Below are 14,055 nucleotides of genomic sequence, written 5' to 3'. Positions count from 1 at the left end.
CGGCACCGCCGCTGGAATTCCCGCATGGATCGGGAATAGCGGCACGGCAGGCTCCCACCTGCTTTTCCTCCATCCTCCCAGGGATGCGCGGGCGGGACGGAGGGAGCCGCGCCCCGACGGCATCGCCGCCGCTCCGGGAGAACCGCTAAACAGCGGCCGAGCGGCGGAGAAGGCCCGCGGGCCGAGCAGCACCGGCGCCCCCGCTTTTTTGGGGGATATTTCTGTGATTTCGGGGCTACCGGCGGTGCGGGAGCGGCCGCGGGCGGCGCCGGCCGGGTGGGTGGGTGGGTGAGTGGGTGGTGGGCTGGGAGAAGGAAGGGGGTGGCGGGCGGGCGGGCGGAGGGGGAGGCTGGCAGAAATGCAAATCGCTGCCTCTCGCTGTGCCTCGGCAGCTCAGAGCCCGCTCGGCCCCGGCGCCGCTCGCAGCTCAGCCCCGGCAGGCGCGGGGGCAGCGGGCGGGGTCCCCCCGGTCCCCCCGCCCCTCGGCCGGCTGGCAGCGGGAGGATGAGGAGCGCCGGGAAGGGCTGAGGGTGGCGGAGAGGCTCCTAGGAGAGGGTGAGTGGCGGGGGACAGGCGGACAGGAGAGGGGGAATAGGGCGGGGATGAAGTAGGGAGAGACGGCGGAGAGAGGGAGGGGAGAGGGGAGCGAAAGGAATAATTGGGGATGGAGAGATGAAAGCAGAGGATAAAGAAAATGGAGGTTAATTAGTTGGTTATTGCGGGGGCGTGTGAGTGGGGGGAGGAAAAGCCTGAGAGAGCCGGGAAAAAAGAAAGTGAGAAGGGTGGGAAGGGACGGCTGGGAAAGGGAGAAGGAAAAACCGGATCGAGCCGAGAAATAGAGAGTGAGAAGGGTGGGAAGAACCGGCCAGGGGAGAGAGAAGGAAAACCTGACTGAGCCGGGAAATAGAGAGTGAGAAGGGTGGGAAGGGAGAAGGAAAAACCTGATTGAGCCTGGAAACAGAGAGTGAGAAGGGTGGGAAGAGCCGGCCAGGGAAGGGGAGAAGGAAAAACCTGACTGAGCCGAGAAAAAGAGAGCGAGGAGGGTGGGAAGAGCCGACGGGAAGGGGAGGAAAGCGGGGGCGAGGGCGCGGAGGGGATGCGCGGGAGGCAGCGGGCGGCAGCCGGGGGGAGCCGGGCACAGACAATGGGGCGCGGCCCCGCCGCCTCCACCTCCCGCCGGCGGGCGGGGCCGGGGCGCGCTGGCGCTGAGCCCCGCGCTGTGCCCTGCCAGGGGGACATGGCCCCGCTGCTGGCGCTGCTGCTGGCGGCCCTGCTGGGCTCGGGCCGGGCGTGCCCGGAGCCCTGCGCTTGCGTGGACAAGTACGCGCACCAGTTCGCCGACTGCGCCTACAAGGAGCTGCAGGCCGTGCCCGCGGGGCTGCCCTCCAACGTGACCACGCTGAGCCTGTCGGCCAACAAGATCAGCTCGCTGCCCCGCGGCGCCTTCGCCGAGGTGACCCAGGTGAGCTCGCTGTGGCTGGCTCACAACGAGATCGCCACCATCGAGCCCGGCGCGCTGGCCGTGCTGGCGCAGCTCAAGAACCTGGACATCAGCCACAACCAGATCGTGGAGTTCCCCTGGCGGGACCTGCGCAACCTGAGCGCGCTGCAGCTGCTCAAGATGAACAACAACCGCATGGCGCTGGTGCCGCCCGACGCCTTCCGCACGCTCAAGGACCTGCGCTCGCTGCGCATCAACAACAACCGCTTCGCCACGCTGGCCGAGGGCATCTTCGACTCGCTGGGCTCGCTGTCGCACCTGCAGATCTACAACAACCCCTTCGAGTGCTCCTGCGCGCTGCAGTGGCTGAAGCGCTGGATGGAGAGCACGCTCATCTCCATCCCCGAGAAGGACTCCATCGCCTGCGCGCTGCCCGAGCGCCTCCGCGGCGTGCCGCTGGCCAAGCTGCCCGAGCTGCGCTGCGCCGCGCCCGCCGTCACCATCGGCTCCTCGCCCGAGCTGGACGCGGCCGGGCTGCCCGACGGGCTCACGCTGAGCCTGCACTGCGCCGCCAGCGGCTCGCCGCCGCCCGAGCTGCGCTGGAAGATCCGCACGGCCGGCCAGAGCCTGGAGCTGGGCGGGAGCGGCCCGGAGAGCGCGGCCAAGGAGGAGCCGCGGCCCGAGCCCGAGCGCTTCGTGGCCTTCAAGAACGGCACCTTGGTGATCCCGCAGCTGAGCAAGCGCGAGGAGGGCACCTACACCTGCGTGGCCACCAACGAGGTGGGCAGCAACCACTCCTCGGTCAGCGTGGCAGTGGCGGGCCCGCAGAAATACCCGCCGGTGCCCGGCGCGGACCCGCTGGGCGGAAAGGGGCAGGCGGGCGACAAGAAACCCGGCACCGAGGCGGCCAAGAACAGCGTGCTGACCCCGGAGGAGAGGGGCAAAGCGCTGGGCCCCACCCGGCAGAGCCGGCCCGGCTCGGCGGCGGGGCCGGAGCCTGAGGGCCGGGGCCGGGTCCCCTTGGAGCCGCCGGGGCTGGAGAAGAAGTGCGGGGCCTCGGCGGGCGGCTCCAAGTACATCTCCAACCACGCCTTCAACCAGAGCGGCGACTTCAAGCGGCACAGCTTCGAGCTGGGCGTCATCGCCCTGGACGTGGCCGAGCGCGACGCCCGAGTGCAGCTGACGCCCACCCAACCCGGCGGGGGCCACCTGGGCGTGCTGTACCTGTGCCAGCAGGGCCGCCAGGGCCACGCCCTGCTGCAGTGGTCGCAGATCGAGGCCGGCGTGAACTCGTACTGGTTCCAGGGCCTGAGCCCCGGCACCAACTACTCGGTGTGCCTGAGCTCGCCGGGCGAGGAGTGCCGCGTGCAGGTGGTGTTCACCACCAAGAAGGAGATCCCGTCGCTCATCATCATCGTGGTGGTCAGCATCTTCCTGCTGCTGCTGGCCACGCTGCCGCTGCTGGGCGCCACGTGGTGCCACCTGCTCGCCAAGCTGCAGGCCAAGCCCTACAAGCTCATCATGAAGGCGCAGAACCCCGACCAGATGGAGAAGCGCATGGCCGCCGACTTCGATCCCCGCGCCTCCTACCTGGAGTCCGAGAAGAACTTCGGTGCCGGCGAGGCCGAGGCCGAGGAGGAGGAGGAAGAGGAGGAGGAGGAGGCGGGGGATGAGGAAGGAGCGCGGTGGCGGCGCGGGAGGGAGGGGGAAGGCGCGGCCGAGCTGGAGCGGGAGGAGAGCGTGGCCGCCAGCTCCATGGCGGAGTCGCAGTCCAAGGGCGGCGCCGAGGAGTTCGAGGTGCGCTCCGAGTACAGCGACAAGCTGCCGCTGGGCGCCGAGGCCGTCACCATCTCCCCGGAGATCAACGGCAACTACCGGCAGCGGCCCCGCTGAGCCCCCCAAATCCCCTTGTCCCCGCTCCCACCCCCCGCTCCGCCTGGGGAAAATCCTCCGGGAACGAGCGGAGCCATCCCCGCCTCTCCTTCCCCTCCTCCTTCTCCTCTTCCCCTTCTTCTCCTTCTCGCCCGGTGCCCCCGGGATGAGCCTCCCACGATTTCGTTTCCATTTCGGGCACCGGCTGTGCTCGCTGCCGGCTCGGCGGCAACAACGATTCCCTCTCCCCCCTCTCCCTCCGCCGCCCGCCAGCCCCGCGTTCGCTTTCCCCTCCGAGGAAAAAAACGAAAAAACCCCGAGAAAACGGCTAAAAGCAAAAAGGCCGATAGCCCCAAATTCTCTTTGCTGGAATCGGTTCAGTCCCCGCCGCTCCTCGGTGCCCGGTGAGTCCCCTCTGCTCTCCGGTTCTCTCCTGTCGAGCCCGGAGCTGTCCCCCCCGCTCCCCGGTGTGTCCCGATTTTCCCCGGCAGTGCCGACATTCCCGGTCCCCGCCACTCCTGGGCGGTTTTCCCGCTTCCCGACGGATCCCGGGGCTCCTCAGTCCCCGGTACTCCCGGGCGATGCTCCCCGCGCCCCGCTGGGTGCCGGCATTCCCGGTCCCCGCCGCTCCCGGGCGGTTCTCTCCAGCCCCCGATGGATATTGGTGCTCTCCGGTCCCACCATTCCCGTTCCCGGTGGGTCCCGGTTCTCCCCAGTCCCCTCCACTCCCGGGAGCTGATCCCCGGTCCCCGCTGTTCCCGTTCTTGGTGGGTCCCGATGCTCCCCAGTCCTCGCCATACCCGTTCCCGGTGGGTCCCGGTTCTCCCCGGTCCCCGCCACTCCCAGGAGCTGATTCCCGGTCCCCACCACTCCCGTTCCCGGTGGGTCCCGGTTCTCCCCAGTCCCCGCCCTCCCATTCCCGGCAGCTGATTCCCGGTCCCCAGCATTCCCATTCCCGGTGGGTCCCGGTTCTCCCCGGTCCCGCCATTCCCGGCAGCTGATTCCCGGTCCCCGCCACTCTCGTTCCCGGTGGGTCCCAGTTCTCCCCGGTCCCCACCATTCCCGTTGCCGCTGGGTCTCGGTGATCCCCGCTCCCACCACTCCCATTCCCGGTGGGTCCCGGTTCTCCCCGGTCCCCGCCCTTCCATTCCCGGTGGGTCCCGCTCTCCCCAATTCAGCACCGGGCTCTCCGGGACAGCTCCGCGCCCCGAGGCTCCGGGGGCTCCCCGATCCCCCATCTCCAATCCCCGATCCCCAATCCCCAGTCCCCGGTCCCCAATCCCCGGTTCCCGGCCCCGTCCCCTCCCCTCGGTGTGTTTTGGGTAGAGTAGCCTTGTAGCCAAGTGTGTGAGCCGCAGACGCGCCCGGAGCCTGCGGCCGAGGTCGCCGCGGTGGCCGCGGTGTCCGCCAGCCCCGGTGCCGGCCCCGGTGCCGCGGAGAGCCGCGGGCGCCTTCTCTGCGCGCTTCTGTCCGTGACGAGTCAATAAAAGGGATTGAAAGTGGAGCCGCCTCCGTGCTTGGGGGAAAAAACCGGGATTCTGTCCCCAGGGCGGGGAGGGGACAGCCAGGAGGTGGCACCGCCACGGCCGCCTCCTTTTATGTGTTTGACACGTTTTTTAATATCGTAAAAACATCAATTCATTTTTTTCCGGCCATAAAATCGCGTTTGCGTGCGAACGGAATCGCCAAAATCCATTAAATCTTCCCTATAAATTCACCCCGGAGAGGAAAAAAAAAGGAATTCCATTTTCCCCCGGTGAGCATCGGAATCCGCTGGAGCAAGGAAACATCCCACGGATGTGTTTTCCATCGTTTTATGGATCATTTTCTGTCGTTTTCTAGATCATTCTCTACCATCTTAATCATAATTTCTATCATTTTTACATCATTTTAGATACGCTTTCTATTATTTTAGATATGTTTTTGTCATTTTAGATATGATTTCTGTCATTTTAGATATCTTTTATTTATCATTTTATCTGTAGTGTATTTAATTTTTGATGGAATTTCTACAATTCCTATCTCTCTTTTTTTTTTTTTTGTTAAAAATCACACCCCAAACCTCGCTTTTTTTGCCTTTTTTTCTCCCCAAACTCCTCTCCCAGATGGCGTCACCTTGATCCCCAAGTGCTCCCAGCACTCATCCCAAAATTCCCGCTGGATTTCTGCTCCCAATCCCATCCCACCAATGAAATCCCCCCGGCAATCCAACATTCCTTTCTCCAGGGCAAAAATCCCCCAAATCCCCCCACAAATTCCCCCAAAATCCCCCAAATCCCGAGAGTCTGAGGCTGCTCCAGGTGTTCGGATCTGCCTGGCAGAGCCTGGATATTCCCATCTTTGTTGACATTCCCATAATTGTTGCTATTCCCATAATTATTTGTGGATATTGCCACAATTGTTGCCGTTCCCATAATTAGTTATGGATATTTCCATAATTGTGGACATTTCCATAATTGTGAATACTTCCATAATTGCGAATATTCCCATAATTGTTGATATTCCCATAATTGAGCGTGGTGCTTGGGAGTCACGGCGGGAATGGAAAAGAACAATCATTCCAGCTGCCTTTAATTAGGGAACTGTGGATTCCCGGGAATCCGGGATGAGGCCAGGATTTGCTGCTCTCCAGGAGGCCACGGATAAATGGCGGTGGGGATTTGCCTTTTTCTTGGAAAAAATTCTTGCTGGGAATGGTTAAAGCATCCATGGAGTGCTCAGAATTCCCCAAAATCCTCAATCCCCACAGAGAATTCCAGCCCTGCAGCGGGAATTTCCCAGTTTGACCAGTTGGGAATGTCCCAGTTTGTCAAGTTGGAATGTCCCAGTTTGACCAGGTGAGAATTTGCCAGTTTGAGCAGTCAGGAATTCCCAGTTTGACCAGTTAGGAATGTCCCAATTTAACCAGTTGGGAATTCTCAGTTTGGCCAGTCAGGAATTCCCAGTTTGACCAGTCGGGAATGTCCCAGTTGGAGCAGTCAGGAATTCCCAGTTTGACCAGTAGGGAATTCTTAGTTTGAGCTGTTGGAATGTGCCAGTTTCACCAGTAGGGAATTTCCAGTTTGACCAGTCAGGAATTCCCAATTTAACCAGCTGGGAATTCTGAGTTTGACCAGTCAGGAATTCCCAGTTTGACCAGTTGGGAATGTCTCAGTTTGACCAGTCAGGAATTCCCAGTTTGACCACTTGGGAATGTCCCAGTTTGACCAGTAGGGAATTTCCAGTTTCACCAGTAGGGAATTCCCCGTTTGACCAGTCAGAACTTCTTGGTTTGACCAGTTGGGAATGTCCTAGTTGGAGCAGTTGGGAATGTCCCAGTTTCACCAGGCAGGAATTCCCAGTTTGAGCAGTCAGGAATTCCCAGTTTGACCAGTAGGGAATTCTTAGTTTGAGCAGTTGGGAATGTCTCAGTTTGAGCAGTTGGGAATGTCCCAGTTTGACCAGTTGGGAATTTCCAGTTTCACCAGTAGGGAATTCCCCGTTTGACCAGTCAGAACTTCTTGGTTTGACCAGTTGGGAATGTCCTAGTTGGAGCAGTTGGGAATGTCCCAGTTTCACCAGGCAGGAATTCCCAGTTTGAGCAGTCAGGAATTCCCAGTTTGACCAGTAGGGAATTCTTAGTTTGAGCAGTTGGGAATGTCCCAGTTTGAGCAGTCAGGAATTCCCAGTTTGACCAGTAGGGAATTCTTAGTTTGAGCAGTTGGGAATGTCCCAGTTTGAGCAGTCAGGAATTCCCCGTTTGACCAGTCAGAACTTCTTGGTTTGACCAGTTGGGAATGTCCTAGTTGGAGCAGTTGGGAATGTCCCAGTTTCACCAGGCAGGAATTCCCAGTTTGAGCAGTCAGGAATTCCCAGTTTGACCAGTAGGGAATTCTTAGTTTGAGCAGTTGGGAATGTCCCAGTTTGAGCAGTCAGGAATTCCCAGTTTGACCAGTAGGGAATTCTTAGTTTGAGCAGTTGGGAATGTCCCAGTTTGAGCAGTCAGGAATTCCCCGTTTGACCAGTTGGAATGTCCCAGTTTCACCAGCAGGGAATTCCCAGTTTGACCAGTCGAGAATTCACAGTTTGACCAGTTTGGGGTGGACAGGAACCTTTCCCATTCCCTTGTGGGATCTGGGGGATGAAATCCCCACAATCCCAATTTTCCAACCTTTTCTTGGGAATTCTCCACAGGGACACGAGGAGATGGTGCTGGGGACATCCCCTGGTGCCATCCCTGGTGCCATCCCTGGGTGCCATCCTGCTGCCATCCCTGAATTTGGGAATTTTCTCCTCCCTCCTGACCCAGCCCTGGCCCCACAACCCCTCTGTGGGGTCACCCTGCCACCCTGTGTCCCCAAATCCTGTCCCCAAACCCTGTGCCCAATCCCTATCCCAAACCCCTGTCCCCAAACCCTGTCCACAAGCCTTGTCCCCAAACACTGTCCCCAATTCCTGTTCTCACCTCCTATTCCCAAAGCCTGTCCCCAAAGCCTGACCCCAAACCCTATCCCCACCCCTGTCCCCATCCCCTGACCCCAAAGCCTGTCCCCAATCCCTGTCCCCAAACTCTGTCCCCAAACATTGTCCCCACTCCTTGTCCCAAACTCTGTCCCCACTCCCTGTCCCCAAAGCCCGTCCAAAACCCGGTCCCCAAAGCCTGACCCCAAACCTTGTCCCTAACCCCTGTCCCCAAATCCTGTCCCCACTCCCTGTCCCCGAAGCCTGTCCCCAAATCCTGTCCTCACCCTGTGTCCCCAAAGCCTGTCCCCATATGGGGTTTTGGGCAATTTCGGGGGCCCAGGGTTTGGAGGGGATGAGATTTTGGGGGTTTTGGGGGGCAGAGGTGTGGGGTGATGGGGTTTGGGGGGATTTTGGGGGACTGGGGTGTGGGGTGATGGGGTTTGGGGGATTTTGGGGGACAGGGAATTGTGGTGTTGGGTTTTGTGGGATTTTAGGGGCAGGGAATTGGGGTGGTGGGGTTTTAGGGGCTCTTGGGGGACAGGGATTTGGGGTGATGGGGTTTTAGGAGATTTTGGAGGCAGGGATGGGGGTGATGGGGTTTGGGGGGATTTTGGGGGGCAGGGAATTGTGGTGACAGGTTATTTTGGGGTGATAGGTTATTTTGGGGTACAGGGAATTGGGGTAATGGGTTTTAGAGGATTTGGGGTGACAGGTTTTAGGAGATTTTGTGGGAACAAGAAATTGGGCTGATGGGGTTTTAGGGGATTTTGGGGTCAGAGGTGTGGGAGGACGGGGTTTGGAGAGATTTTGGGGTATAGGAAATTGGAATAATGGGTTTTAGGTGATTTTGGGGTACAGGGAATGGGGTAATGGATTTTCAGGGGTTTTTGAGGGGCAGGCGTGTGGGCTGACAGTTTTAGGGGATTTGGGGGGCAGAGAATTGAGGTAATGGGTTTTTAGGGGATTTTAGGGGGCAGGGATATGGGGTGACAAGGTTTTAGGGGATTTTGGGGGACAGGGATTTGGGATAATGGTTTTTCAGAGGATTTTGGGGCTCACGGGTGTGGGGTAATGGGTTTTAGGGGACTTTGGGGGCAGGGAATTGGGGTCACTGTTTTTTAAGGGATTTTGGGCTCAGGGGTGTGTGCTAACAGGTTTTAGGGTACTTTTGGGGTCCGGGGTGTGAGTTGATGGGGTTTGTCAGGATTTTGGGGGGCAGGGATTTGGGGTCACTGTTTTTTAGGGGTTTTTGGGCTCAGAGGTGTGTGCTAATGGGTTTTAGGGGATTTTGGGGGGCAGGGAATTGGGGTGATGATTTTTTAGGGGTTTTTGGGCTCAGAGGTGTGTACTAATGGGTTTTAGGAGATTTTGCGGGGCAGGGATTTGGGGTGATGGTTTTTTAGGGGATTTGGGCTCAGGGGTGTGTGCTAACGCGTTTTAGGGGACTTTGGCGGAGCCGAGGACGGGCCCCGCTGGTCGGTGCCATGGAAAACAATCCGGGCCCGGGGGACGGGGAGGGGACGGGCCGGGAGGAGCAGCAGGAGGAGGAGGAGGAGGAGGAGAAGCCGAGGAGGGCCCGGGAGCGGCGGGACCGAGTCCAGCGGAGCGGGGACACCGGGGCTCCACCGGCGGTGACGGGGCGGGGGCGCGGGCCCCGGGAGCGGGGCTGGAGCGGGGGAAAAGCGGGAAAAAATCGGGAACAAACTCCGGGAGAGGAGGGAAGGAAGGAGGCAGGGCGGTTATTCACGGCTCTGGAATGCGCCGGGAGGCGGCGGGGGATCCCCGGGGGGCTCTGGAAAAGGGGTGGGATGACACCCGCAGCTCCAGGAGGGACAAAATCCCGGGATTGCCCTCCCAAATCCCCGGGAGATGGGGTCTGTCCCTCCCTGGGCACCCCAAAATGTCACCTGGAGCTCCCCCAGAGCCAGTGGGGCGCCTTTGGCACCCCTCAGCTCCCGATGGTGTTTATTCCCGAGAAATTCCCGCCGGGAATGGCAGGGCTGGGAATGGAGGGCAGGGGAATTGGCCTGCGAGACTCAGACAAAGGGGTCTGGCTGCCAGATGCTGGGAATTCCGAGCGGGAACGAACCTCTGGAGCGCCCTGGAAAAGTCACCGAGAGGGGAATGAGGAGTTAAGTCGGGAAAAATTCCCTTCCCAAGAATTCCGGCGGCCGCGGGGACCCCACAGCCCCTGGCTGAGAGAAGGCGGCGGGTTTTTTCCATGACACAGTCTGCGAACCCGCTGGAAATCCCGAAAATTCCATGATTTATGGGAAGGCTGGTTGGGAAAGAGCTGCGGTGGCTCTGTTCCTCCTCAGCTCAGCGGGAGGAACCCGGAACCTCCCGGCTCCCACTCCTCATCCCAAACAGCGTTTCATCCCAAACCCGGAAAAGATTTTCCAGAGGGGGAAGGACGAGCTCGAGGGGGAGAGGGGCCAGGATTTTGGGAATCTCCCAAACCGCTTTTGCCAGCTGGAATCGTTTCCCATCCCGGCTGTTTGGCCGGGCTCATTCCCGTCTCTGTCCCGGCAGGACGCGAGGATGAGGCCTCTGCTGGGCGTCCTGGCGCTGGTGACACTCCTGTCCCCAGGCCTGGCCTGTCCCACGCCGTGCTCCTGCTCCACCAAGAAGAACGGGCGGTTGCTGGCCGAGTGCGCCTACCGCGAGCTGCGGGACGTCCCGCGGGGTCTGTCCCCGAATGTCACCATCCTCACGCTCTCCGCCAACCGCCTGGGCCGCCTGGGCCGCGCCTCGCTGGCCGAGGTGCCCGAGCTGCAGTCGCTGTGGCTGGGCTACAACCACATCTCCTCGGTGGAGCCCGGAACCTTCGCGGCCCTGCCGCACCTCAAGAACCTGGACCTGAGCCACAACCGGCTGACGGATTTCCCCTGGCAGGACCTGCGCAACCTCAGCGCGCTGCAGATCCTCAAGCTCAGCAACAACCGGCTGGTCACCGTGCCCCAGGGCGCGCTGGCCGGGCTGCGGGAGCTGCGCTCGCTCTGGCTCAACGACAACGAGCTGGCCACGCTGGCCCGCGGCACCTTCGAGGGGCTGCCGGCGCTGGCGCAGCTGCAGCTCTTCCACAACCCCTTCAACTGCTCCTGCAAGCTCTTCTGGCTCAAGGAGTGGGCGCACGACACCTCGGTGGTGCTCTCCAGGGCTGGCTCCACGCTGTGTGCGGCACCAGCGCGGCTGCGGGGCCGGCCGGTCACCGACATCCCCGGCGCGCTCTGCGTGCCGCCCTCGGCCCAGCTCACCTACCTGTCCGGCCCGGCCGCGGCCGGTCCCCGGGACGGGCTGACGCTGACCCTGCACTGCAGCGTGGCCGGCAGCCCCCCGCCGGAGATCCGCTGGCAGATCCGCACGGCCAAGCGCCGCGTGGACATCCACGGGCCCACAGTGGCGCGGGACGGTGGCGCCAAGGCAGGCCGGCAGCGCTTCCTGGCCTTCAAGAACGGCACCATGGCCATCCCCGACTTCGGCAAGGAGGATGAGGGCACCTACACCTGCGTGGCGGTCAACGACGTGGGGACAAGGGACGTGTCCGTCAACGTGGCACTGGCCGGCTCGGCCAACCCGGCCGAGGAGCTGCCCCGCGATGACCCCCAGGCCGGGCACCACGGCGGGCACAACTGCGCCAAGGGCGATGAGCTGGACCCATCCGGCATGGGCGAGAAGTTGGTCATCGTCTACCGCGTGGCCGGCCAGGCCCGGAGCGGCGCGGGAGCCCAGGAATTCCACCTGGGAATTCTGCTGCTGGCTCTGGGACTGCTGCTCTGGTGAAGGGCGAGCAGCACCTCAGGATTCCTGATTTTCCGTAGTTTTTCCTCTCGTAGTGCCTTTGCTGAGCTTCTGACATCCGGGAGCGCTCCGGAGCCCCACGTCGCCACCACAGGGGTGGGTGGTCCAGCCCTTGCCATTCACGTTCCTGGGGGAACTCAGGGAACGTGGAGAGGATCCAGCCCGCATCCAGCCGGGATCTGCAACCAATTCCCGGCTGTCCCCACTTCCCGCTTTTCTCCCTGCCCAGATCTGAGGTGACCACAGGAGGTGACAGTGGTGACAATGTCACCCCAGAGCCACCATGGCTGCCACTGGGGAGGGATCCAAGGATAAAATCCCTGGAAATTGGTCCTGGGGGACACAGATGGGACAGAGGATTGGGTTGGACCCACGGCCTTGGATTGGGAAGAAATTCACCGGTTTTATCCCTGTAGGAGCATTCCGAGCCCTTCCAAGGCCTTGGAATTCTGCAGGAATCCCCAAAACCCCTTGATCCCCATCTCAAAAACCCGTCTGGGCTGGACCCACCAGGCTTGAGCCAAAGATTCCCAAAGTGTTCCCAGTGGGAATGGGGGAAAGATTGGGAACAACAGAGAAGCTGAGCTGCCTTGAAGCCATAAACATTCCCCGAGTGCTCCAGAATTCCCGGCGGGACAAATATTCCTTCTCCAGGTGTCCCGGGAGGGAAACCCTCGGGGGATTTTGGGAATGTCCATGGCCCTTGGACTTGGAAACAGCACCGGAATTCCCAGTGGGATCTGGGCACACCCTGCAGCCCCCTGGCCTTGTAACGCCCTGTAGGGACAGCAATAAATGCCTTTAATTAATGCCTTTAATTAAGAAATACCCATCATAAACACCTGTAATAAAGAAACAATTTTAATAAATACCTTGAATTAATAATTACTTTTTTATAAACACCTTGAATAAACTCCCTTTTTTTTTTATCTAAACCAGCTGGGCTTCGCTTGGTCTGTGCATCCCAAAATCCCAAAATTCCCTGAGACGGCGGCTCCTGGGCTCCCCCAGATTGTCCCCAACCCTCCTGGATCAGAGGACACTTCTGTCATTCCCAGCTATCCCAAATCCCTCCCAGTGCTTGAGAATCCCCAAATCCTTCCCAATTCTGGAGCATCCCAAGATCCCCTAAATTTCCCTGTTCCCCCCCATCCCAAACCTGGAAGGAGCCCCCAAAATCCTGGGATACCCCAAAATCCCCCCCTGCAGCTGCCCGGGAATGGAATTGACCCCAAAAGCAGAGCCTGGAGCTCTCCAGCACCAAAATTCCTTATCCAGAGGGATTTTAGGGACAGGGCAGCCGAGGTCTCTGTGGGCAGCTCCTGGATTCCCACAAATTTTCCCCACTGCAGGATAAAAACTGTGATCCCAATGGAAGGTTTGGGTTCATTTCACAGCATTCAACTTTTAAACTCCATTTTATCCCTGGGAATAGCGGGATCCAGGATTATTCCTGAAATTCAAGCTGGGATGAGAGGGGTGAGGATGCGGATTTGGAGTTTCCAGACGAGCTGGGAAGCAACAGGAAGCGGAAGAAATTCCCAAATCCCCCCCAGGGTGCTGCTGCTATCCCAAAAACCACACAAATTCCATGGATCTCCAGGGAGCCTTGGGTGGGGATGTGGAAACTGATCCCAAAATTCAGCCCCGCCCGTAACACAGAGCTGCCACAGATTTTACGGATTTTAAAATGGATTTTAGAGATTTTTGGGATTTTTGAAAAAGATATTTTGGAGATATTTAGGATTTTTAAAGGGATTTTTAAAGGAATTGTTAAAGGGATTTTGTAAAGGGGTTTTAGGCTGCCTTTGCAGCTGCAGGTGTTGGGATGGGCTGGGAGGGAATCCTGGGAAAAGGGAGGAAACCCCAAAGCATGGGAATCAATCCTAGTGCCCCCAAACCGTCCTGAGGGTGCTGGGAACATTCCAGAGGGAGGGAACGGGGTCCCTGGGATCCTTCAGAGAGCAGCTCTGGCCACTTCCAAGGAAATCCCAGCATGATCCAGCATCTCCATGCAGGCTGGGCTGAGAATTCCCAAGGGAATCTTGGGGTGCTTGGGATCCACCAGGGGCCTGCTCATTCCAGCCCAAAAAGTTGGGAATTCTCGGATTTAAGAGCAGGAAGAGGTGATCTAGCACCATCTCATTGCCATCCCTATGGGGTTTTATCTCCAAAATTCCCCATTCCCATTCCCACCCTTCCCAAAGTTTTGGGAATGTGAGGAGAGCGGTTTTCCCATAAAACTGCCCTAAAGTTGGATCATGGATCAGATCCCTGAAATCTCTGCTGGGCGAGGTCATCCCAACCATTCCCTGGATTCGGGGCTGGGGTGGTCCCAAATCCTGCTGGACGGGGGAATATCCAAGGAAAACTGCACATCCCAGGAGTAGGAACGAGGTACCCATTTATTCTCCTTCCCCCGCGCTTCCCAGCGAGGTTTTCCATGGATCCCAGCCCTGGAAAACCCCGGATCACCACAAAACTGGGAGTGGAAGAGG

General features: G+C 59.6%; 2 protein-coding genes across 2 annotated transcripts; both read left to right on the top strand.

Moving 5' to 3' along the window:
• The first annotated feature begins 435 nt into the window (after positions 1–435).
• LOC128934647 (immunoglobulin superfamily containing leucine-rich repeat protein 2-like) lies at positions 436–3,421 on the top strand. Its single transcript, XM_054272384.1, has 2 exons — positions 436–555; positions 1,232–3,421. Exon 2 carries the CDS (start codon positions 1,238–1,240, stop codon positions 3,332–3,334), a length of 2,097 nt encoding a protein of 698 aa, XP_054128359.1. The 5' UTR covers positions 436–555; positions 1,232–1,237; the 3' UTR covers positions 3,335–3,421.
• Positions 3,422–9,570: 6,149 nt separating this feature from the next.
• On the top strand, positions 9,571–12,448 carry ISLR (immunoglobulin superfamily containing leucine rich repeat). Its single transcript, XM_054272386.1, has one exon. It carries the CDS (start codon positions 10,019–10,021, stop codon positions 11,537–11,539), a length of 1,521 nt encoding a protein of 506 aa, XP_054128361.1. The 5' UTR covers positions 9,571–10,018; the 3' UTR covers positions 11,540–12,448.
• The last annotated feature ends 1,607 nt before the right edge of the window (positions 12,449–14,055 follow it).

This window comes from Melozone crissalis, unplaced genomic scaffold (assembly GCF_028551555.1).
Source record: "Melozone crissalis strain CALT ecotype California unplaced genomic scaffold, PUWL_Pcris_2 ptg000014l_1, whole genome shotgun sequence".
Lineage (NCBI taxonomy): Eukaryota > Metazoa > Chordata > Aves > Passeriformes > Passerellidae > Melozone > Melozone crissalis.
This window is presented reverse-complemented; position numbering and strand designations above follow the sequence as displayed.

Coding starts and splice junctions, on each gene's coding strand:
- ISLR (XM_054272386.1), top strand. CDS start 10,019: ATGATTTATGGGAAGGCTGGTTGGGAAAGAGCTGCGGTGGCTCTGTTC.
- LOC128934647 (XM_054272384.1), top strand. CDS start 1,238: ATGGCCCCGCTGCTGGCGCTGCTGCTGGCGGCCCTGCTGGGCTCGGGC.